General features: G+C 41.2%; 1 protein-coding gene across 1 annotated transcript in view; it reads right to left on the bottom strand.

Annotated features, from left to right (window-relative positions):
• Positions 1 to 26,575, bottom strand: part of LOC127650984 (ephrin-A3-like) — a 146,216-nt gene extending 119,641 nt beyond the window's left edge. Inside the window, exon 1 of the mRNA XM_052136672.1 lies at positions 25,946 to 26,575. Coding sequence (XP_051992632.1) covers positions 25,946 to 26,055 — 110 coding nt within the window. The 5' untranslated portion in view covers positions 26,056 to 26,575. The remainder of the gene's footprint in view (positions 1 to 25,945) is intronic.
• Positions 26,576 to 27,611: the final 1,036 nt, after the last annotated feature.

Raw genomic sequence — 27,611 nt, 5'->3', positions numbered from 1 at the left:
GTTTACTGTGTAAAGCACTTTTGAGTGTAGTGTCAGAAAAGCTCTATATAAATGTAGCGTTCATAACTTTCATAACATTTGCTCATTAAATAGAACATTTTATGACACACCTGTTCTTGGTTTATTTCGAGTTGGACATGATGAATGTGTTACAGAAAGGGCTTTTGATTCATTAAAACAAAATGGCTTATGGAGTAATTTTTTTTCTGGAATTGGATTACACTGGTTGTGCTGAAGATTCAAAAGAACCTGCTCATAACAGTAATTTGCCTGGGAATCAGTCTACACTGGTCGCGCAGTGTGATTCACACAGTAGATTCAGTAGAAAGGCTGCACAGCTGCAGGAAACACATGCCAGAAAAAGGCATGTTCAATAACCATTAATGGAACTAAAAGTTATGAAAATCAGCGTTCCCAAGTTTCAATGTACCAATTAAACTCTAATTCAACTGTCAAATATCATCAAAAACCTCATAAATAACTGTGGCAGCGGGGGCGTGGTTAAGCGCCCGTCCGGGAGAGGAAAGCGGTAAGGGCGCTTACACCTGAGCTAAATTATGCCTAACACCTGTCTCTAATTCCAGTGAGCACGAGGAGAGCGGCATAAAAGCAGAAACAGAGCCTCCAGTCAGGAAGGCCCGACAAGCGAACCCAGTGTGCTTGTACTGTACCATGTTATTCTGTGTGAGACCATTGTAGCTACATTATTGTGAGAAAGACGGCAATTAAAGCCTTACCTTTTAGTTGGAGCCTCGTTTCCCGTCATCCTTCCCGTGAGGGTTCTACACTGGTGCCGAAACCCGGGAAAATTTAAAAGAAAATAATAAATAAATAAAATTCCAAGCATGGAGAAAGGTCGCCCCATAGAGTCCTCCCAGCTGGCGGAGGTCCTCCAGTCCCTCGCGACGTTACACCGAAGCCACCAGCAATCCCTGCTTGAGCTCCGGCAGGACCAAGACCGCCAGTTTTTTGAAATAATGCGGGCTCAGGCAGAGGACCGGCACGCCATCCGGAGCCTTCTCAGCCAGGAGACCGCGTCGGCCACAACCGCGTCCCCGGACACCGGCGCTACGCTGGCCCCGCCCACGTTGCAGAAGATGGGGGCAGCAGATGATCCTGAGGCTTTCCTCGATTTGTTTGAGCGCACGGCAGAAATCTGGAGCTGGCCAGGCGAACAGTGGGCAGCCCGCCTAATTCCTCTCCTGTCCGGGGAAGCTCAACTTGCGGCGCAACAACTGCCGGCGACGAACCTCCTGGCCTATACAGACCTGAAGAGAGCCATTCTGCAACAGACCCGTCGGAGCCCGGAAGAGAATCGCCAGCTCTTCCGGGGCATGAAATTAAAAAGTCTGATCGCCCGTTTGCTCAACGGCTCCGGGACGCCTGTCGGAGGTGGCTGCTCGCGGGGGGCCGCGACGTCGAGGGAGTGGTCGATCAGGTGGTACTGGAGCAATGCGTCCAACGGCTTCCCCGGGAAACGGCGGAGTGGGTCCAGTGCCACCGCCCGGCGTCGCTGGAAGAAGCCGTTCGTCTTGCGGAGGACCATTTGGCGGCGATCCCAAGGGCAGACGAGCCCTCTTCTTCTCTCTCGCTTTCCCATTCCCTTGTGTCTGCCCCTGCCCTCTCCCCCGCCCCTATGTTCTCTCCCTCTGTTCTCTCCCCAGGGCCCGTTCCTGCCCCGCGCAGGCGTGGAGGGTTCCAGAGACCAGCGTCCCGGCCTTGGGAGAATGTACCCTCCCATTCCCCATCATTCAGCCGCTCTCCTCCTCAGGTGGGGGCACCCGCCAGCACAAGTGCGGCCGCAACGCCTGGGCCGGCCTGTTGGAGGTGCGGAGACCCGGACCACTTCCGGGATCAGTGTCCGCTGATGGAGGTGGTGACGGTGGTGCGGGTCTCCGACGTCCCGCAGGCTGCCCCCTATCGGGCTGGAGCATACCGGATTCCGGTAAGGATCAGGGGGGGTATTTACCAAGCTTTGCTGGATACTGGCTGCAATCAGACCACCATCCACCAAAGCTTGGTTCAACCCGGGGCTTTGGGTTTAGCTAAACTGGTGAGGGTGAGTTGTGTGCATGGGGATGTTCACAAGTATCCCATGGTGACTTTGGCGATTAAATTCAGGGGAAGAAACCATAGTGTGGAGGCCGCGGTTAGTTCCCGCCTCATTCATCCGCTAATCTTGGGTACTGATTGGCCGAGTTTTAAAGATATTTTAGAGGGTATTTGCGCGGATGGGTCCTGCATAAAGAGGTGTGCGGTGTGCGATGCTTTGGCAGGGGAGGCGGAGCCGGGGCCATCCTCGGCTGCTCTGAGTGACGAGGGAAGGGGCGAGGTGGCCACCCCTCCTCTCAGGGAATTCCCTGAGGGGGACTTCCCTCTGGAACAGTCGCGGGATGAAACCCTTAAACATGCTCTTGATCAAGTGAGAGTAATTGATGGTCAACAGCTTCGGCCGGGCATCACCATTTCATACCCATATTTTGCCTTGATTAAAGATCGGCTATACAGAGTGACGCAGGACGCTCAAACAAACAAGGAAGTGACACAATTATTGATTCCACGGAGCCACCGGGAAATGGTTTTCCAGGCGGCTCACTATAATCCTATGGCCGGTCACCTAGGGGAACGAAAAACACTTCTCCGTCTAATAGCCCGTTTCTATTGGCCGGGCATTGGCGGTGACGTCCGCAGGTGGTGTGCGGCGTGCCGTGAATGTCAGCTGGTAAACCCACCGGCCACCCCAAAAGCGCCATTGCGCCCTCTACCATTGATCGAGGTCCCCTTCGAAAGAATTGGGATGGACCTCGTCAGGCCATTAGAACGGACAGCACGCGGGCATCGCTTCGTGTTAGTCTTAGTGGATTACACGACGCAACATCCGGAAGCAGTGCCTCTGAGCAACATCTCCGCACGTAGTGTTGCAGGGGCACTCTTCAAGATAATCTCCCGGGTGGGGATTCCGAAAAAAATCCTCACTGATCAAGGCACGACTTTTATGTCACGAACACTCCGCGAACTTTACGAGCTCTTGGGTATTAAATCGATTCGTACTAGCGTTTACCATCCGCAGACTGATGGCCTAGTAGAACGGTTTAATAAAACGCTCAAGAACATGATTCGTAAATTCGTACACGATGACGCTAGAAATTGGGATAAGTGGCTGGACCCCCTGTTGTTTGCACTACGAGAGGTCCCACAAGCCTCCACAGGGTTCTCCCCGTTTGAGCTGCTGTACGGGCGACGCCCACGCGGGGTCCTCGACGTCATCCGCGAAGCTTGGAAGGAGGGACCTTCTAATAGCAAAAATGAAATTCAGTACGTTCTTGATCTTAGAGCAAAACTCCACACACTGGGGCGACTAACACAGGCTCAAGAACGCCAACGCCGGCTGTATGACAGGGGTGCTCGGCTACGGGAATTTGCACCAGGAGATAAGGTACTTGTATTGCTCCCAACATCGAGCTCTAAATTACTCGCCAAGTGGCAAGGACCCTTTGAGGTCACACGACGAGTTGGGGATCTCGATTATGAGGTTAAACATACCGATAGAGGGGGCACGCGGCAAATATATCACCTCAACCTCCTGAAATTGTGGAGAGAAGAGGCGGTCTCTGTGACGTTGGCCACGGTAGTTCCGGAGAGGGCGGAGCTCGGACCGGAGGTAAACAAAGCTCGCAATCTCAACACCCCGGTTACTTGTGGAGACCACCTCTCACCGCGTCAACTCACAGAGGTTTCCGATTTACAAATGGAATTTGCAGACGTGTTTTCTCCTCTACCGGGCCGTACAAACGTCATACAGCACAACATCGAGACCGAACCCGGCGTGGTGGTACGTAGCCGCCCCTATCGCTTACCCGAACATAAAAAGAAAATAGTTCGGGAGGAATTAGATGCGATGCTTGATATGGGCGTAATAGAGGAATCCCACAGTGATTGGTCCAGCCCGGTTGTTCTTGTTCCGAAGAGCGACGGGTCTGTTCGATTCTGTGTGGATTACAGAAAAGTCAACGCGGTGTCTAAATTTGACGCGTACCCAATGCCCAGTGTTGATGAACTGCTCGATCGGTTAGGTACTGCTCGATTTTATTCGACCTTGGATTTAACAAAGGGTTATTGGCAGATCCCCTTGACACCAATGTCCCGTGAGAAAACAGCCTTCACGACGCCGTTTGGATTACACCAATTTGTGATGCTTCCTTTCGTTTTGTTTTGGGCTCCAGCCACGTTTCAGCGACTCATGGATCGGATCCTCAGACCTCACACCACGTATGCCGCTGCCTATTTAGATGATATTATCATTTATAGCAATGATTGGCAGCGGCACATGCAACATCTGAGGGCCGTCCTGAGATCGCTGCGGCAGGCGGGGCTCACAGCAAACCCTAAGAAGTGTGCGATTGGGCGTGTGGAGGTACGGTATCTGGGGTTCCACTTGGGTCATGGCCAGGTGCGTCCCCAAATTGATAAGACCGCGGCGATTGCGACTTGCCCTAGACCTAAGACCAAAAAGGGGGTGAGGCAGTTCCTGGGGCTGGCTGGCAATTATAGAAGGTTTGTGCCCAATTATTCGGACGTCACCAGCCCGCTGACTGACCTCACTAAAAAGGGGGCTCCAGATCCGGTTCAATGGTCGGAGCAGTGTCAACAGGCGTTTATGCAGATTAAAGCCGCACTTTGTGGGGGGCCGCTTCTTCATGCACCTGACTTCTCGCTCCCTTTTATTTTGCAGACGGACACTTCAGACAGAGGGCTGGGGGCCCGTACTCTCGCAGGTGGTGGAGGGGGAGGAGCGCCCAGTGCTGTACATTAGCCGGAAGCTCTCTTTGAGGGAGACCAAGTACAGCACCGTGGAGAAGGAGTGTTTGGCCATCAAGTGGGCGGTCCTCACCCTCCGGTATTACCTGCTGGGGCGGGCCTTCACCCTCTGCTCGGATCACGCCCCACTCCAGTGGCTCCACCGCATGAAAGATATTAATGCCCCGATCACCCGTTGGTACCTGGCTCTCCAGCCCTTTAAATTCAAGGTGGTCCACAGACCGGGGGTGCAGATGGCTGTCGCCGACTTTCTCTCCAGAAATGGGGGGGAGTGGTAGACAGGCCGGATGGTGCCCCGGGCCTGAGTCGGGCGGTGGGGGTATGTGGCAGTGGGGCGTTGTCAAGCGCCCGTCCGGGAGAGGAAAGTGGTAAGGGCACTTACACCTGAGCTAAATTATGCCTAACACCTGTCTCTAATTCCAGTGAGCATGAGGAGAGCGGCATAAAAGCAGACACAGAGCCTCCAGTCAGGAAGGCCCGACAAGCGAACCCAGTGTGCTTTTACTGTACCATGTTATTCTGTGTGAGACCATTGTAGCTACATTATTGTGAGAAAGACGGCAATTAAAGCCTTACCTTTTAGTTGGAGCCTCGTTTCCTGTCATCCTTCCCGTGAGGGTTCTACAATAACATAATATTTTTCAGCTATATTGCCCAGGCCTTTACACACATCATACAGTATGCAAAAAAAATAATATATATATATATATATATATATATATATATATATATATATATATATATATATATATAGAAATCATGTCCTCCTCATGCCAACCTTATAGATTAGCAGCTATAGCTTAACAACAAAAGCTATTTTACTTGCCAGTGAAAATTATAGGCACCTCTCTCCAGTGTCACAAGTACTGTACATTAATGCAATGAGAAGAGACTTGAATTTGGGGTGGCTCTTCACTACAGCATTTGCATTCAAATCATTGAGTCTGGAATTGACTTCACCTGTCTGGAGTGGGAACCCATCTCTACAGGATTTGGAGCTTTGCTTAAGTGAACACTCCATAACCTTGGAACTGATGGAATATTAATGGCTTGTGATGGTGATTGAAGTCAATATGGAATCGCTTGCTCTCTCTCTCTCTCTAGCCTTGTTATAAAGGGACATTCCATTGCTATTCTTTCACCATTAAAATCCCATGGCACCGCCTTGCTTTGTCAAGTATTCCACTACACTTACTGTATTATCTTTACAATTGTTTTAGGACTAGTGGCTGACAAGATTGCAAGGTATGGTATGGATATTTAATTATTTTGATGCCATCATGGCAATCATACCGAACACCTGTACTTATGGCGAGTGCGATGATTAGGTCAAAATGCTGACAGTGCCTCTCCAGAGACGCAATCAGGGGGGCTGAAGGGAGTGATGTCACATACACGGCTACCATACGTACAACAAAGAGAGCTCAGTGGAACATGTTTTTATTTTATTTCATACATGACACACCTGGAGTGAAGCAATATGTGTCTGGGCAAACATAGACCTTATTCGGAGAAGATAGCATTCATTTGACACAAGCAAAAACAAGGCTATAAGGGCTAAAAGCACAGTGCATTCAGTATGTCGTTCTGTCTGGTAAAGTTTCTTTAAGGCAAGTCAGGTCACTCACCGGCCATCTTTGTAACGCCACTGGGTAACTATTTTCTAGTCAATTACAGCTCCTATGTACTTAAATAGGGAAAGCCTGAAATCTACAAATCAAAACACAGTAAATACAAATAGTCCAAATTGAGGTCTAACCGAAAACGGGTCTCTTAAACTATGATCTGTCCTGCATACGACAGGTTTGGTTAACCTATGCTTAGATTTAGAGTAAACAGAGTCAGACTATTTTACAGGAGGTGTGACTCAATTCTCATCAATTGCAGAGTGCTCGAGCACTGAACATGCGCAGCCCGATTTTTTTAAAAGTGTGTCTTTGAACGTGCAGAATACGCATGCACCTGGAATTATGTGCTCTAATTTGTTACCACTCATATTTGAGCAGTTGTTGTTACGAAGATGTGCTCGCCAGTAATCAACAGGAGACAGAGATAAACGCGTCAACAGCGGATGTGTAAGTCAAGAGCACATGTGTGAGGAGGTCTGGAGATACCTGTAATTGTATTAACTCGAGTCTGAAGGACTATATAGACATCTTTAATGGTCTAAACTCCTGAAGAGAAATAGTCTGGTGTCTTGTACAGTCGTAGTGCGCATCTGCCAACCGCCTGTGTATGCGCATATATCATCAAATGGAGTATACTTTGACAGGCTCGCGTTTGGCTGAACGCAGTCAGTGACGCAATTTTGTGTCAAAATTGGAGTATACTTTGGGTTTAAGCCCACCCAATTCTAAGTTTTACATGTTTTCTTATATCATTTTTAACTGCCTTTCAATAAAGTTAGTATTAAATCAAAGATGAATCTCGCATCTAAACACTCATGTTATGTTTTGACATAAACTGACAAAATTAGAGGGCCTGGGTCGCTCAGCAATTATTGATGCTGACTACCACCCCTGGAGTCGCGAATTGAATTGGGAGAAAACGGGGATTTAAAAAAAACTCTTTATTTAACTGCAAACGTGAAAAGTCCAGAGTGGGCTTATAAGGAACATGTGTACAATTTAAGCCCACATGTGTTCTTAATAAGCCCACTATGAATATATATTTTTAAATGCTTCACATTTAACTAAATAAACCCATCAAATTACATCATAACCAGTAACCAAGGTCAAGAAGCTTCTTAAATATTTTCACTGAATGTGGTTATAAGCAGTTTTTTTTTTAAAAATCTTTTCAAATATAAAGTATTGCTGTTAAATACAAAGAAAATAAATAATCTAAAGTATCATTTCATTTATTAATCACTTAATTAAATTTTTTTATCATTACTTGTCTAGTTTGTTCATCTGTCATAACCACGACGTTCCTGGGGACCTGGCCGGGTGAACCTGCTCTCCAATGCCGTGATCGATAGCGTGAAACAAACCGGCAACCTCGCCCCAGCGCTCGGTTGGAGCATACGAGCGTGACGGGGAGTGGGAGGTCCGTGGGGGAATACCCGGCGGAGAGGCTCCCACTGAGGTCCCCATATTGCCCCCAGTGTTAAACGACCCCGTCTCATACCCGTAGGTAGAAGGACCGAGTTGGGGAGCCGCTGGGGTATGTATATATATATATATATATATATTAGAGGGAGGAATATATAAATATAAAGGAAGTTATTCACTCCGTGAACTTTTTCTGCTGCTGAAGCGCCCAGGGGTGTATGCTCAGCACAACGTAGTGTGCGAGGGGCAGAACTGCTGGAAAGCGCCGTAGATCCAACAGTGTGTAGAGATGAATGGAGGCGGCAGAGGAATTCAGCTCTGTGACTTGCTCGCTCGGCTCCGAAGGAGATTCTGATGTGTGTTTGCAGCGTTACTCCTTTTATACCCGTATGTCCGTGGGAGTGGCATGCAAATTACACACGCCAATTTCCATTGGCCTTTTCTGAAGATCAGAGATATCTGGGCTCCGCAGGAGCGACCCCTAGTGTCAACTCATCGACACAACTTCGATTGAGTGACAGATAGGGGACAGTGACATTTTAGAGCAACTTCCAAAATGGCTGCCGAACAGTGGTAGCAAATGTTCCCAAATAACTCAAGAACAAAATATTTTATTGGCTCCAAATAAAAGGTAAAATTTCCTCTGCAACCACCTTTTTTTATCTTGCTTGACTTGTCCCCTGTTGATTAAAAAAAGGCAAAAATCAATATTAAAGTAGGCACTCAAATTGAAAGTGAATGAGGCCAGTCCATAAACATTAAAATACACAGTTTCAAAAGTATAGCCACTAGATAAACATTAAACATTTTAACAACATGATTTTGGTGTGCTTGAATTACTTATTTTATCTGTATAAAGTTATAACCATTACTACAACTTTGTTGTCATGACATGGAGGTAAACCTTGCAGTCTGGTTAATACCATAAAATCTCTGATTTTATCACACAAAAATCATGTTAACATTATGTTTATGTCTTGAGGCTATACGTTTGAAACAGCATGTATTTTAATGTTTATGGGCTGTCCCCATTCACTTCCATTCCACAGATTTTCCTGAAAAATCAGCACAGAAAATGGGAAAATATTCAGAAGGATCTTGAACTTGGTCACATTTTCTATGAATAATTTGCAAAATGTATCTGATTTAAATTTGGTAAAACAGGTTAAATAGAGCTGAAAGTTATATACTTGCATTGACAGCTTAAAGCATAATCAAGTTAGCCAAAATATTTATTAAAGAATCATTCAATGCATAAATAAGTGGTTGAGTGAAGGATTTGGTCATAGGTTTATAAGCCCAAACAGACCAAATCATCCACTCCACCACTGACTTCCATTTGACGATCGTTTTCTGCTTTCCATCTCTCTGCATTCTCGCTTTGTTCCTCAACGACTGGTGTCTGAGGGGGTGACCTCGAGTAGAATGTTTGAAAGAGCCAAAATGTACACTTTCTATCCTCTCAAACTCAAATCAATTTCTCCTCTCTCATCCTACTCTGCTCTTAATTCTAACTGGTATTTCTCACACGCTGTCACATTCAACCAAAAATGAATTTGCGCATTGATTATCACAAGGCCTGAAATCGACCACTCTTTGCGCACCAAAGGCCTTGTAGTTAATGGTTATATATTTATTTGGAGGCTAGAGGACTTTCCTGCATTAAGCTTGAATCGATCACCTTCTCTTTCCTCAGTCTGACTTTCCAGAGGGAAACGATGAGGAATTACATGGTAAGCCGCTGGTTTCCATTCGATGTGGCTGTGCGCATGAGTCACAACATGGCAGGGAATTCACTGAGGTTCTTACGCACTGTCATCCTCCATGTCGAAAATAAAGAGAAGGAACAGGATGGACACATACATCCACCTAACCACTCTGCGTAACGTTCTTCTAGACAGCCAAGGCAGTCATTCTTTTTATGCATGCAGCAGGCAGAGAACCAGGGGGATGTTCAGCACAGATGTGTCATTTCTACAGGAATGATTCAGCCTTGTTGAGGGCAACAGAAAACAGGTTATCACACTTCCACCTCTTTAAAGATTCACTCAAGTAGATCACACCTTGATTAGGGTTGTGATTTATTAGGTATCTGAAGGCTTTGAGGAAACACGAGGCTTATGCAAACCATATTTTTTTTTACAAATACCCAAAACAAATTGTCATGAATATCGAGTGTTTTTTCAGGTTAGCAGGGCTCTTTGAGTACAGAGATATACAAATTATTTTTATTTTAAATATCAGATATTTTTATATACAGTCATATGGGCTAAAGTGGTCCATGATAACAGAATGACTACCTGCATGTTGGTTACACAACCTGACTTTAAATGGGTATTTTTTTTTATTATATTTAATCATATTTTTGAACACAATTATTTCACAGTTTTTTTATTCTTTTTTTCTTTAAGAAATAACAATAAAAAAATGATTCCATATTCCACATTTCTTTTTTCAACAATTTCTGCTTTTAATGAAAATGTATTTATTTATTTATTCACTGCCTCCAGAAGGTTAAACCACTAAGACATTTCATAACTTTAAGCCCCAGATCAAAGTTGCAAACAATTTCATCATAATAAAGCTATGTTCAGTAAATATTCTGTGTAATTGCATTTTTTTTGTATTTTTGAATGACTGATCCAGACAAAAAACAATGAGCATCATGTAATTGACCCTTTTGCTCAAACGGTTTATACTTTGTACATTTATTTATCGTAATCAATGTAAAATTGTGCATGTAAACGCACTCACTGAAGATGAATGACTGAATCCTGAATGCTGGTTAGTAAGGTTCATTTGGTATGCAAAATTTATATTTTACTGTCAGGCCAAGCCAGATGGACAGGCTTGCATGTAATCGGCTGGCAAATCCATTTTTCTTTTTCTTCTTAGCCACAGCACAGCCGAGCACAGATCTGTGTAGCACATGCTCCTTTGTCTCATAGCAAGAATTAAACCCTGTGTGGTTGAATAACTCTCCTAAATATAACCTTTTTTTCAGTGGAAAAACACCTATTTTAACATTTTCTCATTGGTCCCATTAAGTCTTTGATATTTACTTCCATTTTGTGCTTCACTGTAACCCAGAGTTTTGCTTCTTTTTTTTTTAAGGAAAGGAGGAATGAGTCAAAATAAATGTTTTGTGGTTATCAACATTATGCCACAAATGCTGTTTGAGATTAAATTATTTTAAACCCGTAATTTCCTATTAAAATGACATGTTACTCAAGCAAATGATAGAATTACTTTTGTTGCTTATTAACCATGTATGACATTGTCCAGAGATTGCTGATTTGCTTTTACACAGACTTATAAATATCAAAAAGAGGATCTATTTGCCCTCACATTTCACACTTGGATATAAAAAAAAAAAGGAAAAAAGTAATGAATTCAAAATTATTTCCCCAAGTCAGTCCTCTTGCCAAAGGGACTTAATTTGTGCAGGTAGATAAAATCTATTTCAGGCTTTGAGCATGTTTTTTTTTTTAGCTAAAATAAGAGGAGAGTCAGGTATTGATGGATCGGAACAAGGAAAAAAGCATTAGAGGACCAAGGAATTACTCAAAAGGTGCTACGAATCCGAGACTGGAAAATTAATTAACATAGATAAATTACGAGCAGCAACAATGGAGATTAGAAAATTAATTGGAAATGGAGGCTATCAAATGTAAGGGAATTTGAGTATACTGTTTCAAAATTATAGTCAATAGAGTCAAGAAATAAATGCCATGTGTGTTGTTAACATGATTTAGGTGTTATAAAATCACTTACTAACCTTTTCTATAACCGTAAACTCCAAAACCATAAAACGACAGTCATGGTGACAATTTAAACAACTTTACAGCTCAAACAACACATGTTTTGAATTAATGTTAGTGTTTTATAAAATTAGAAGCTACACATTTCTGCCCTTAACCTTCCAAAAATTGGCCCCATTCACTTCCATTGTGAGTGCCTCACTGTAACCTCGGTTTGTGCTCTTTATTTTATTTTATCTATTTTAAGTAAAGGAGGGTGTGGTGAAAATTTCCACCTGATTTCTCTTTTAACTTTAAAACAATTCACACTGGATGCCTTCTTGCATTCAAAAACAGCTCGACAGACCGCAACTGATGGAATGGAACATAACGTAGGGGTCTTAAAAATATTTGTAATATCGAAACGACATGCTCACTGAGCAAGACTATGCAACAGCTAAAACATTCATCTGATGTAAATGTACATCAACAAGTCAAAAGTAGCGCTGACTGAACTTGCTCCATCACCCAATGTCACATCCAGAGATTTTAGCTGATTTATCCAGCAGCCCAAATGCCAAAATGCATATTCCTATCAGAATTACATAACTGCACTTTTCCCTGCTATTTCCACAAAGTTCCAAAACATTCAACTATACTGTGATTATTCTTGACCTTGTATCTCAAAATACCATAAATCCAGGAATGCTTAAAACTAAATAATTTTATATATTACCATTTTGTAAGAATGTAAAAAGCATTAAAACAAGTCAATAAACTTCTAAAGCACAGCCATAGTTAGAATGGTAGACGTGCTTCTATGTATTTCTTATCAGAGCAGACATTCTTTGCTGTCAGCAACTGTACTCAGTGTGTGACATTGTTTTTTAGTGTGAGTTTTGTCTATTTTCTATTTTTGTTTTCTTCATTAATAGGTTATATGTGACTGTAATGAGCTGCAGGAGGAAGCCTCCTGCTCGGTTGGTCATTGATCACTCTACCCAATGCCTCCATTTCCCAGGAAAACCATTTGTCAAGATGATAATTCACTCTGTAGCACAGGAGATTGTGCACTATATATAATAACTTTCCTACTCTTTGCTACTGTTTTTTCCCACCCCCTATCTTGTTTCATCTAGTAGAAAAGCAGAATACATTTGGTCTGACCACATATTATAGAAACAATCCATAATGGTAGCAGCATTGCACTATCACCTCTATAATTTGATTTTATAGTTCAAATCAAAGCTCTATGTCTGAAAGCATACCACCATTATAGATACAAGCTAAACAATGTGGAATTGCAGGTATGAAATCTGCAGCCACCATCATGTCTTGCAGCTACTTTAGGGGTAAACAATTACATGAACTAAAATTTTATTTAGAAGCTCTATTGCCACAGGTGAGAATAAATTCACCAGAAGTGAGTTTCAAATTCATTTGAACCAGCTCTTAAAGATCAAAATATGACTGGGTGCTTGATCTTTTTTTGACACAGCAATTGCTTTTGAGTAGACACACACCACTTTATTGTGTCTATCTTTTAAGGTAACTCTGCTCTATACATAGGCCTAAGCAGTACTCCAGCACTGTTGCCTAAAACTAAATGTTTTCAGCTGTGCAGTCTGAGAGCAGGGCTCTCATTTGTTATCATCATTTTGACAGAGGTTGACCAATTACAGAGCCCTGCTCTGATCCCAGGCTGTGACACCAACCTGGTGCAAGGTACATGAGGCCACGCCACCACAGGAAATTTACCCTAAGGCCACCTTGCTTAGCTACACATGTTCCACATCAAACTTGCCTTATTAACAGAGAACCTGAAAGCAGCAATTATTTAATCAGTGTGTTGGAGGTATATACTCTTTCGTCCAAGACACTGGATTATTCCTGTCTTTTGTGTATAGGGATGTGCAAAATCACATTTTTTGAAAATGATCTAGAGTTGCCTGAACCACTAGTGGACTAATTGGCCTTAAAGAAAGCACTGTTAGGCTGGCTTTGTGTTCACCTAATGGACACATTTCTGGAGTTTATATAAAAATGAGTTCTTGAGAACAGAAAAATGAGAACAGCTAGAAGGAGTGTAATGGAATGGAACAGAATAAGTAGTTAAATGGTATGAATTGAAGGAATTTTTCCATCAAGCACCACTGCTTATAAAAAACAACATATTTTATGTTTAAAAATAGGGATGGGAAATGTAAGGAATTTAGCATTTCAAATTCAAGAACAGTTCCATTAACGTTTCAAAAATGTAATAAGCTACGTTTGAGTAAGAAATATTTGCAATATTTGCAATTAATGTTGATTTACTGTCCTTAGCAGCCAGTTACAAAACGATGAGATCATTTTCATGAATGAAAGAGTCACTCGTTAGGGAATCAGGCTACACTGGTCTTGTTATGTGTTTTGCGGTGTAGATTCCCAACAACTGACTCGTTATAGTAATCCATTTGGGAAATGGACTACACTGGTCGTGCTGAGTGTTTTGAGGTGTAGATTCAGAAGATCTGATTCATAAGAGTCATCCAATCGGGTGTTTTGTGCTGCTTATTCAATAGTGGTGTTGCGGTGCTGGTGAGTGGTAGCAGGAAACTGTCAAATATTTTTGTACAGTATTCCATATGCATCCACGAATTAATGCATGTTCCAGAACGGTTATTTGAAAGTCATTAACATCATTCGGTTCTGGTATTTTAAAAAAAAATGGCAATGAATCCCTTCTTGTGTGCACGAGTCTTCTCATTTTGTGCACTAGTCATTTTGATCCGCATTAAGTACATTAGTATGCACACTTGTATTCAAGGGACTTTGCATGTGCGTGAGGACAGAACATATCTAAATGACTTTGTGTGCGAGTGTGTGTTCCATTAGCTGGGACAGCTGTAATGAGCCTGGGTTGCAGTGCCAGTGCCAGCAGAATCTGAGAGCGTTGCCTCCTAATGGAGCCGTGCAGATGCAATCAAAGCCCAGCCATGTGTTACTGATTCATCCTCACCATCCGTATCTACATGCTCCATACTTGTACGGTTTGGTTGTTTATACATACATGGGCCACTAAGAAGACTCCCTGCGAGTTTCTGTTGTATTACACCAGGAGCTGTGTTCTCTCTGACTTTCTTCTAGATTTGACATTTTCCCCAGACACATCATCTCACATGATTGATTATCCTCTATTCACTTGACTTTCCAGCAAAATTTCAAACAGACTCTGTGAGCAAGGTTTCTCGCTGCATCCATGAAACTAAGTGCTTTTATCAATCAACACTTTTATCTGTCTCACTTTTGTGAGAGCTGGGAAGCGGAGTGACAGTAAGCTGTGGGCCATGTTACTAACTTTTTTGTTGGCATAAACCTATGTTGTCCATCTCTATTGGATGTCCCAGTTTTTCCAGTCCCTAAAATTCTGCCTAACATCTCCTTTTGTGTTCCGCATAGGAAAGAACATCTTACTTGTTAGGAATAAAAAGAGGGTGAAGACATTTTTACAGAATTGTCATTGTTGGCTTAACTATCCATTTAAACTCCAGGAGGGTCTCACCTAGAACTGTGATGACCCACTGGGGCAGTTCCCTGGCCACAAACACACTCATGCTCTTGAGGGGCTCATGGGATCCGGTTAGTTGGAACAACGTTGCTCCAGTTTGTACCATGCCTATATGCGCTTCTGAGTAGTGTGTGGCCTGGAGCTCTAAGCCTCTCAGGATTGCTCTGGGATCAGTATTCATGCCGTAAGGCCTCAGCGGGTTCCTCAGCTACCTGCAATCTAGGTCAGTTTCCGCATTATTTTGTAGATCTTCTCCCAGTGTGGGAGGAAGGCGTAGAAATAGGCTTTATACCAACATAGATATACAGGTACAAATATCTTGACACAGAGCTCTGAACACTAACAATTTATGGAAATATTCATCAGAAATATTCACCAGTTCTCACAAATAGTGAAATTTTCTCCATTACCTTCTAATTTAAACAGATAACATGACTTGCACCTGCCAAGACTAAAATCACACAACTCTACATGTATTTAGCATTTTCTTTTCTTTCATTGCCTGACATAGAGGTAGACACACCTATAATTATAGACCTTATGCACAACATTGCCATCTTTGTTTTTGAACTGGAATGGCAACAAGGCTCTGAAGGACAGACGACCTGTCTCTTCAAAGGGTTGTACTGCAGTTTAAAGAGTTTTTGGATAATTTCGTGGACAAAACTTTCCAAGAACATTCAGTAGACAACAAAAAACCCAGACAACATGAGTTTTGGAAAATCAGATGGGATCTAGGAGTTTTAAACAGCTTTATACCATCCGTGCCATTAAAGACAATGCCACAGCACTACTGTGAATAAGGTATATAGAGAGCAACAATGCCCGCCCTCTTTTTAAGCTGTCTTGGTTCCAGAAGCATTTTCCCCATTAATTTTTGATGGGATTTCATAAAGTACTTTATAAATGTTTTCTAAGCTATAAACCAAACCAACCAGAGGTACAAGACTGTGTAATGAACGTCTTTCATGTAGCAATTAACTACAATCCCATAAAGTGTTGCAAATTATGTAATAAAAAAAAATTGATAAATAAGTAAAAAAACAACTTATTTAAAGTATATCAAAAAATACTATATATATATATATAAACATGTCTGACAAACGTCAATGGCTGCTGCATTGCATCTTGTTGTTCCAGTGTATTGTCTATTTATTATTACAGGCTGTTATAAAATAGTATTTTACAAAATGTTAAAAAGATTGCATAATCAAAATATAATGCATCATATTTTGTCATTAGGTGAAGATTCGCTGCCCAACTCTGAAAGAATGTGCACAACGCATGTCTGTCTGTTCTTCCTTCATACCGTAGTAATCTTAGTAAGTGTGCACCAGTTTTTTTAGTGACTGTCTGATCTGTTTATTTTAAAATAACTGGAAATGCCATAACCAATGCAATTTAATATGCATGTAAAGTTGAAGTTTAGTTTTGAAGATGCTGCATTGTGTTCCATTTAAATGCGCTCTGTCTAGCTGTTTGAAACACTCGCCTGCTGTACACTGCTACACGTGCCTGGTGTGTATGTGTTAGTGTGTGTGTGTCCAAATGTTCGCTCTATTGAGAAATGCTCTGTTTTGTTGTTGCTGTGATTCTTGAAACGTTTCATTCAACTCGGAGAGTCTGAATTTCCAGATCTTTCAACTGAAGAAAGTGCAACAAAATAACACTTTATATCGGACATCTAACTTGGAAACTCAAGTGGAAATCTTAATTTGTTTTGTCGAGATGCAGGTGTGTGTTACGTCACACAGGGCAAGGAGGTTTAGTCAGTCGCAAGCATTAACTTTTATTAAATAATATCCATTAACAAGTCATAGTTCTTACATTAAATTATAATAAAGTGTGTTAAGCAAATGTTTTACAGAGACAGGTTTTCAAAAAACAGTTAATTACACTCTCTTTGTTTTGATTATTGTAACAATATCATTGCAGCATTGTATCAGTTTGTTTGCCATGAGAGGTCTCTGATAATCAATGTACTGTAACGGTGTTGACAAAACAGGCAGAGACGATGATGATGAAGTGAAGATGAACCCAAGTGCAGTTTATTTCTTCCAAACGTGAAACCAGTACCCCTAACTATAAGTGTGAAAGAAAACAAAACAAGAAACCAAGGACCAAACTAATAATGACAAAACTAGACACGACATGAAATGGCTAAGGCTAAGGCTAAGGCTAAGGCTAAGGCTAAGGCTAAGGCTAAGGCTAAGGCTAAGGCTAAGGCTAAGGCTAAGGCTAAGGCTAAGGCTAAGGCTAAGGCTAAGGCTAAGGCTAAGGCTAAGGCTAAGAACAAAACTACAAGGTACATGTATACAAACTGGACTAAACTATGGCTTGACAACAAGGTTACACAAACAATACCTGACAAATGACACAGGTAAACATGAGGGTTTAAATACACAAGACACGGGTAACAAAGGCCAATAAACAAACAGAACTTTCAAACAAGATAACAAGACAATTAACTAAAACCAATGACAAACTAGAACTGAATCAAAGTAATCAAACAATGAACCAATGAAAACCAGACACATGAACAAGAAGGGAAAACAGGAAATGACAAGACTAGGAAACAGGAACTTAACAGGAAATTTCAAAATAAAAGTACACAAACTAAAAGTCAACTGATAATGTCACATTAAGTCAAAACGTAATCAATCTAAAAATTTTAAATAAGCTCACTTTTTGACACGTTTGTGTTTAGTTTTCAGGTCACTGGATATCAAATTAAGTGAAAAGTCACATCATGTGTGATCATGGTTGATCATTGTTGCCACGTCCGAGTACCCGAGTCCTCGTGCCCATCCCTAATACTTGATCATTGTTGCCACGTCCGAGTACCCGAGTCCTTGTGCTCATCCCTAATAAATAAGTAGTTTAAGTATGGACCGACTTGTTGTATCATTCACAATGTGTCATGGGAGTGGGTGGTCACAGTGATTCTCTGATTGGTGGATATACCCCATCAGGATCATGAATAGCGTAGTTCATCACCAGAATGTTTTGTTAAATTTAAAGTTGAAATATTGAAATAATGCAGGCTCACGGCTTCAGCAGGAGCATATAGCCTACCATCAACAACCTCAGGGATTATAGTACGTCAATAAAGATGTATATGTTATCATACTTATCAATTAAATTTCAAATTGGTCAGATTTTACTTCTGCAATTAGACTGTTGGGCTGTATATCAAGGCTACGGATTCATCTTAAATACATTTAAACAGACATCTGTAGACATCTAACCAAACTTTCGTTCAAACAGTAAGGATATTTAAAGATAATAGGTATCAACAGAATGTGACACACAGGGAAATGTGTGACTGCTGCTGTGCACTTTGAAGATGCTGCAGTTAAGATAATGACGATCTGGGTATTAATGAGGCTCCCCTCTCACATCTACACAGAGGCACACAAACACACACATACACATTGCACACACAAACTAACACTCTGACACACTTAATTGCTGCTGCAGCTGGTGCTTGTTTGGGCCAGTAGTTTGCATCAGAGGTTTTTGACTCATGCTAAACCCATGTTTGGTGTGTAATGCTCGCTGGCGTTCATGCCACATATTCTGGCCCCCAGTTTGACTCTTAGGAATATTTCCATACTATTTCCATCAGAGTGATGCATATCAATAGCAAGATGAAAGAGGGAAAAATTTAGGGAAAAGGATGACAGAAAGTAATACAGAGCTGGTAAGCAGAATATAGCCGGGAGAAAAGTGAATGAGATGAATACGAATAGACATGAGCGGAAAAAAGGGAGGAGGTGTTCGCCCACGCTTTTTATCAGAGGAGAGATAAATGTGATTAATCTTAAGATAATAATACTGAAGGCACAAGACGTCCCATTCATCACCACAACAGTTCTTGTAATTACCGACCAAAGAAATTAAACTGACAAAGAGCTACAGTACAGAAGCTCAAATAGACAAGGGAGCCAAGCAGCTAAGGTAAAGTGGGGGGAAAAAGATCTGTGGCAAGATAGGAAAAGAGAAGAATGGTAGGCAAAAAGGACCATACAGATTTAACTACCATGTCTTGGCAGTCAGGTAATGTTGAATTATCAGCTGTCAGCACGCAATTCACAGAATCAAGTCCAGATACAGCAAGAGAAATAAATCAGTCTAGAGGAAGAACCAAACATGACTCAATCAGTAGCCACTTTATCAACTTCCTCACTGCAGGAGCCCCAGAATCAAAACTCCCGAGGACAAATTTAAGTGTGTGTGTGTGTGTGTGTGTGTGTGTGTGTGTGTGTGTGTGTGTGTGTGTGTGTGTGTGTGTGTGTGTGTGTGTGTGTGTGTCAAGAACATGTCTGGGTCATGCCCCAAAATGAAAAGACGAAAATTATAAATTATATTGTGCTTAAAATGCATATTATTAGGACCATTTAGACAGTATGTACGGTGACATTATTTTCATGACAATTAAGTAGCCCCCTCCCTCATTCTCATTATCGTAATGCACAAGGTGTAAATAGCAACTTTGCCCTCCAATAGTCTGAAACTGAAGACAAACTGCAGCCCTGTTGTCACTGCAGTAGCGTGGGGTGTAACAACAGTGTGGGTGCAGCAGGATTTCACAGTGAAATTGGAAAGAGTAGGTCCCCTTTTCTAGAGCAAAAATCTGTATGTGCTTACCAAAATTTAAAACACTGTCCCGTCCCCAGTGGTCAAAGCAGAAGTCTTGTAGGGCGTACAGGCACGTGTGAACTCCACTTATGTCCACGGGTATTTGCCAAAAGCTAGTTGTGAAGCGAGTTCCTTTCAGCTGTACAGGATGTAATACAATGAAGAGGAATGCATATTTTATGGACTATACCCCCCAACCCCAACCTAACCATTAGTAGAGTAAAAATGTAATGTTAGGGGGGAAAGTGCAACTTCCTTATCAAGCTCGTCTCTGATTACGTGAAAGCGATTACTTCCTGGTTTCAACGTGGATACAAACCCAGGTCTGTCACGCTACTGACACAACACGTTGCCGGTTGAGCCATGTGGGAAGGTAAACACACTGAAAACAATGCAAAAATGTCTGGTGGGAAATTACGCATGTCAGTTAGTCGGCATAATGTTGTAGTAACACTGCAGATAATTGTATTAAAGCTATGGTTTCCTCCAAAAAACATGGTTATTACAATATTACTACAATATTACCCTTTCTCTCAACTCCCCGACCCTTACCATGACCAAATAATTTCTGAGGAAATCAACCGGAGACAGGAATCCTACGGTACCGAAACTTTCGGAAACAAAATGTCGACTTTCTGTATGATCATATTGTTGGGTGTTATTTACTTTGTGTGGAAAGGTGGTTTGATTCCACCTTTTGTCATAATTTTTTCCCATCCTGTTTCCTGTCTCCGGTTACTATACATGTGGGGGGGAATTCGGAAAGAGCAGTCAGAACTCCTAAAGAGGGATTTCAATTAACCTTTTTGAAACAGCTGGGAGATTGAAAGTTCAGTCATTCATCAGTAGACTGCGCCCAGCCTGAGAAATAAATAGTTTTTTTTTGGTAGCTAAGTCTAAACATTTAGCTGCACAAAACCTGCAACATGAGTGGACTGAACTATATTGACAACTTCAATCTTTTCTGGAGAGAAATGTTTAAATCAGATGGCCTCCACCCAAACAAACTTGGTGCAAAAGTGCTGAAGGAAAATATCTACTTCTCCCTCCTTCATCCATCTGCAATGTGCACAAATCCACTCAACCTGGAAGAAACACAAACACCACCGCAGTGACAGGATGACCACAGGATCACACTTCAGCACCTGGATGGACATTTGATCGACAAATCTCACAATAACACAGCGAAGACACAACATCCACTGCTCAGGGACACTATCCAGACTGAGCCCCACACACAGAGCATACTACAGTCAGACTGTGACAACTTAGAACTGCTCCAAGATACAAGACCCATTTATGAACTGCATTAAAGTCTGTCTCGTTTACCATGTGGGTGTTTTTTGCCATGTCATCACCATTGATATCTATACAACCAATGTATTTATGATTAAATTACTACTACTACTACTACCATATATCTGGCCTCTTAATTTTGCTCTCAAAGTGCACAAGATTGATGCATTTAACTTTAAAATGTACAAACTTTTCTTACGAGGGAGCATGTCCCTGTACCCCCCTAGAGGGTTTAAGGTCCACCTACAACAGTCTAACAAAATCTTGGTGATTACTTGACCTTTGAATATCTAAGCATTGCACTAAAAGGTGCTCCACGCATTATATTTATAATTATTTATAGGCCTCCAAACTGTCTCCTGGATTTATTGATGATTTTACATCAACAACTTCCTCTGAATTTGACTGTTTTGTTAATACTGGAGATTTCAACATTCTTATAGATAATCCTGAACATAACACTGCCAAAGAACTCATAACAGTTTTAAACATTTTTTATCTAGACCCACACACAAACATGGACCCACTCTTGATCTGCTCATTAGTAAGGGTCTGAACATTTCATCCACTACTATTAAGGACATTGTGATATCTGACCATTTCTTTATTTTCTTTGAAATATTGATTTCTCCTGCCACTGAAGTTAGATCTGTCTCTGTCAACAAGAAGTAGGGAAAGTGACCCAATTAAGCCCACGTACCATATAAGACCACTTTCACTTACTGTTTTATTTTGAAAGATAGAAAAGACAAAAAAATGTGTTGCAGAGGAAAGGCAAATATCCATTGGTATCATTTTACTTTTTATTTTGAGCCAATCAAATGTTTCGTTCTTGAGTTATTGGGACCATGTGCTACAAACCATATAAGGAATTTAAAAAAAAATTAATTAAGAGATTAATAAATCAAATGATACTTTATATTATTTATTTTCTTTGTATTTAACACCAATACTTTGTATTTGAAAAGATTTTAAAATAAAATGAATAAAAACTGCTTATAACCACATTAAATGAAAATATTGTGTTTTTTATTCATGAAAAAAGATTATGTTTACATTGACTAAATTATTCCTGCTGATTTTTGACTGACCCCTATTGTTCCTAATAAGCCCACTGATTAAATAACCCATTGAACCTCATATTAATCTGAATTCCTTATCAACTCTACATACTGAATCTATTTTCATTACAGGGAGAAAATGAATAGGCAAAAAATAAATAAATAAATAGGACTGTCAGATTCAGAAATTATATATTTCATTTACTGGTTATGATGTAATTTTTAATAAAAAAAATGTGATGTGATTATTTAGTCAAATGTGAAGCATTTAAATTTTTTAAATCATAGTGGGCTTATTAAGAACACATGTGGGCTTAAATGGTTAACAAGTTCCTTTATAAGCCCACTCTGGACATTTCATATTTGCAGTTAAATAAAGTAACTTAATTTTGTCAGGTTTATGACAAAACATAACATAAGTGTTTAGATGAGAGATTAATCTTCGATATAATACTCACTTTATTCGAAGGCTGTTAACATTTACATAAGAAAACATGTCAAACTTAGATTTGGGTGGGCTTAACTAGGTCACTTCCCCCTATATAAATGAGAATTCTAGTGTGCAATTTATCAAGGCTATATCTATGACACTGAGTATATCCACAGACGTGTTTATGTTGTCCTCGATAACTTTAATGCAAAAGTTAAAAATGCTATTGATGGCCTTGCTCCTGTAAAGGTCAGGATGATTACTGGCAGGTGTAAAGCACCTTGGAATAACACAACAGCAGCGCAAAACATGAAAAGTAAATGCAGCAAAGCAGAATGAACGTGGCGGAAAACACAACTTGAAGTCTATTATAATATAAATAAAGACATCCTTCTTGCTTTCAATTTAGAACTAGGCACAGCTAGGCAGACCTTCTTCTCAAACATTATTAACGGCAATAAAAAAAAACACCTGCATTCTTTTTTGCTACTGCAGAGAGATTACCACAGGTTCCTTGTGAAATGTTCTCTGACAGCAAATGTAATGAGTTTGCATCATTTTTTATGAAGAAGATCAATGATATCAGACTGGCAATCAGCTCGTTGTCATATTGCACTGAGGTCAGACAGCACCCACCACAAAAACTCAAATGAGTCACGATGTCTGATTTTGAGGCAACTGATGTCAAAACCCAGGAAGAAAAAGTACAGCATCTTAAAACGTCAACCTGCCGTCTTGACACACTCCCCACATACTTTTTCTAAATAATTGTTTAATTGTCTGGAAAAAGATCTGTTAGAAGTTTTCCGAAGTCCCTGAAAACTGCAGTTGTCAAGCCTCTTCTTAAAAAGATCTCGATTTTGAACAGTTACAGACCAAGTTAAAATATTCCTTTCATCAGCTGAACAAATTCTTAATCACGAATGGCTTCTTGGGCAATTTCCAGTCTGGTTTCCGACTGCATTATTGCACAGAGATGGCACAGTGCCGAGGAGGAGGGTGTACACCCAGCGTGGAGTTGCCCAATCAGCGAGAGAGAGATAAAGGAGGAGCCGGGGACGCCAGAGAGAGAGAGACGCATGTGTGTGGGCCAATTTGTTATGTTTCATTTCAGCATTTGTGTTTGATTAAAGTCTTGTTAATTATTAACTTGGTTCCCATTTCCTCCTTTACTGAACCTTGAAACACTAGTGCCGAATCCCGGGAAGGGAGGAAGAGCACGCTGTCCGGGAGAACTCGCAACTCCTTGGTGGACAAGCTCGCTGCTGTCCGCAAGGCAGCAGAGGAGCCATTACCCTCCTCCAGGGAACGGAGCAGTCGTGAGCCGGGGATTCCAGAGAGAGTGAGAGTGAGAGAGAGAGAGAGAGAGACGCACACAACCACTGTGTGTGTCAATTTGTTGTTATGTTTCAGTTCATTGTTTGTGTTTGATTAAAGTTTTGTTAATTGTTAATTCGGTTCCCGCTTACTCCTTTTCTGAACCTTGTTACAGGCACTCATAATGAATCTTAAAGACATTTGGCTAAATACTGATTCAGGCAAAATATTAGTGCTGTTTTTATTAAATCTCAGAGCTGCTTTTGACACTGTTGACCACAACATTCACCTAGACAAATTTGAAAACTGGGTAGGGCTTTCTGGGATGGTCCTCAGCTGGTTCAGTTCATATCTAGAAGGGAGGGGTTATTATGTGAACATAGGCAACTATGAATCTGAGTGTATATCCATGACGTGTGGTGTCCCACAAGGTTCAATTCTTGATCCGCTCCTGTTCAACCTGTATATGCTCCCACAAGCTCTCTATGCCAGCTCTCTATGCCAGTGCATTAGACTAAATTAACTATATTAACAGTTGGATAAGCCAGAAATTCCTTCAGTTAAACAATGACAAGACAGAAATCATTGTTTTTGGCAACAAAGGCAAAATTCCCAAGGTGAACACATTCCTTGACTCCAAGGGTCTAAAGACAAAAAAATCAATTAAGGAATCTTGGTGTCATTTTGGAGTCAGACTTTAGTTTCAGTAGTCACATCAAAACAATAACTAAATCAGCTTACTATCATCTTAAAAATTTAGCCAGAATTAGATGTTTTGTATCCAGTCAAGACTTGTTCATGCATTCATCACCAGTAGGGTGGACTACTGCCTTGGACTCCTCACCAGCCTTCCCAATAAAAAAACATTAGACACCTGCAGCTCATTCAGAATGCCGCTGCCAGGATTCTCACCAGAACAAATAAATCTGAGCATGTTTCTCCAGTCCTCAGGTCTTTACACTGGCTTCCAGTTACATTTAGAATTGATTTTAAAGTACTATTGCTCATTTATAAATCGCTTGATAGTCTAGGACCTAAATACATTTCAGATATGTTTGTTGAATATAAACCTAACAGACCTCTCAGATCATTATAATCAAGTCAGTTAGACATGCACAGGGTTCACTCAAAACAAGGTGAGACAGCGTTTAGCTATTATACCACCCGCAGCTGGAACCAGCTTCCAGAAGAGGTCAGATGTGCTCCAACATTAGCCACATTCAAATCCAGACTGAAAACACATCTGTTTAACTGTGCATTTATTCACAGAGCTCTGTGCTGCACTTACTGATTGAACAGCATAATTTTATTTCTGTATTCTTTTTCCTTTTTTATTCATTTGAATAATTGTTTTCTTATTTGGTGAATTAATTGTATGACTTTTTTATTCTCATTTCTTGTTCTTAATTGGTTTTCAAATTAATTTGATCTTGTATTTTCTTTATCATTTATATGTAAAGCTCTTTGAACTACCATTGTGTATTAAATGTGCTTATGTAAATAAACTTGCCTTGCCTTGTGTAATATGACTGTCATTACTGTAATGCAGAAAAACATTATTCAATATTATTTACATGGTTACGTACCTACATCATGGTATTACTTCCTTACTAATATTAATATTGATTTAGGCTACATTTGAAAAATCATTGTATCTGAGTATTTTACAATTATGGATTAAAACTCAAAAGTGCAATGTAATTGTAGCAATCCATTCAGTGTCGACGCATTATAAATATGAGACATTTGGGGGAAATGTGCTATGTGTTATTAAAGTGCTAAAATAATGTCACAATGCAAAATAAATAAATACAATTTCATGGTCCTTAATAACATGCTTATTTTCTCCAAACAAAATATCATACATACAGTATATCCTTCTAATCTTGGGGTGAAATGTGACCTGGACATGTTTCCGTGAGTTCCATCACGATGTGTTTTATTTTCTCAATCATTCTCTACGTGATAAATAACGTACGGGACAGTACACTCTACACACCCGTCTTCTGAGACCGAATAAAACTTATTGACACACTTACTGTATGTTTGAGCTGTTCCAGTACACGGCGTGGCGGTTGTTCCCGTGGACCGGGCGCAAGTTCGTCCAGACGAGCGCGAGGAGATAGAGGGAAACCGCCGCGAGCGCCATTATAATATTCCCGCTTTCCCGCGCACCCGACGCCCGTTGAGTCTCTTCACCTTCTTCTGTCCCCCAGTCCTGCGTTAAACGAACAGTACTTTACAACATTCCTGCGACTCAGCAAGTAGACAGACGGTCGCAAAGCGTTTATATCGCGAAGCCGTGCCACAGTGTGGTGAGTTTATAGTCACAGATCTTTGCGCATTCCCGAATGTAACTCCATAAGAGAGACACTCATCCAAGGCATCCTGTTGGAATTCACCAAAACAAGTTAGAAAATAATTCCGTTATGAACTAAAATAGTCTACAAGAAAACAAAAAATGTCGACGAGCAATAGCAGGGGTCTCTTTGGTTAGGCGACGTGCGGTCGACTGGTGAAAAAAGACACAAAAACGACTAAAAAAGTGTAGAGAACGATACACAACAGCGAGTGAACTTGTGTGAGCTTCTCCCTCATCCCTCTATGCTTTTAGTTGCGTTTCTTGACGAAGCGCAGTCATTATGTCAAACAGTAATAAGAACAGTAAGGCAACCTTGGGCGTCTTCAAAGACACTCGTTCTCTCTTCAGACACCCGCCACAGTGGGTGATTGACAGGTTGCAGTTGCCCTGTTAGCGGCCACGCCCACGCCTCCCACTCACAAGATAGCTAAAGCATGTTTTTTTTTCTTTTTTTCTTTTTTTTTATAACCTGTTTAGAAAACGTTCATTATTCGGTATTGTTGTAAAACTTTTTTTTGAGTCACTGAAAGATGATTGTGCACCAAAAATAGAGTTTGATTGGATGCACAGCCTGCTTTTTCCTTCCTCTTAACGTTGATACGCTTATAGTAATAAGCTTTGAATCAATTCATTCCATACTATATTAATAACTGGTTTGTTTATTCTCTTTTCTTTCTGTGTATATCGCCTATAGTCATTCCCTGTATAATTTTTCCCTCTGTCATTTTTTCTTCCTTGCATTCTCCCTCCTTCAATCCTTGCTCCCCTTCTCTTTTGTTTTTGTCAGGGACGCTGCCTCTCTTGTGTCCCCTCCAGGCATGTTGCTGTGGTGACTGCAGTAAAGGGGATGAGAGAGAGCGAGAGAGAGAGAGAGAGATTGAGGGAGAGAGAACTTGAGGGAGAGAATGAAAGAAAGAGAGAGACTATCACTTCTTTAACTCGCTTTATCTACCGTCCTTGCACTTGACTGTCTGTGCATAGGCCTACAATGCCATGTCAATTGCTGCTCTTGTCAATCAAATTTTTTTTCTCTCTCTCTCTCTCTCTCTCTCTCTCTCTCTCTCTCTCTCTCTCTCTCTCTCTCTCTCTCTCTCTTTCTCTCTCTCTTTCTCTCTCCAGAGTCCATTTCTCATCCAGTATGTTTCTCTTGTAGTGCCCCATACCTTTGTATCACAAGATTCTCAAATCAACTTTCTATCCCAAAATCAGTTGTCGCACATTCAAATATGTGTGCATGAGGCACACCTGTTCTGTCCCATCACAAAGGGTGCGTAGGGTACATCGATACATCACTTCATAGGAAGTGTAGAGAGAAATTGACTCAACAGTCATTGCGCACCACC

This window comes from Xyrauchen texanus, chromosome 10 (genome assembly GCF_025860055.1).
Source record: "Xyrauchen texanus isolate HMW12.3.18 chromosome 10, RBS_HiC_50CHRs, whole genome shotgun sequence".
Lineage (NCBI taxonomy): Eukaryota > Metazoa > Chordata > Actinopteri > Cypriniformes > Catostomidae > Xyrauchen > Xyrauchen texanus.
The sequence above is the reverse complement of the archived record's forward strand: the minus strand, read 5'-3'. Positions and strand labels throughout refer to the sequence as shown.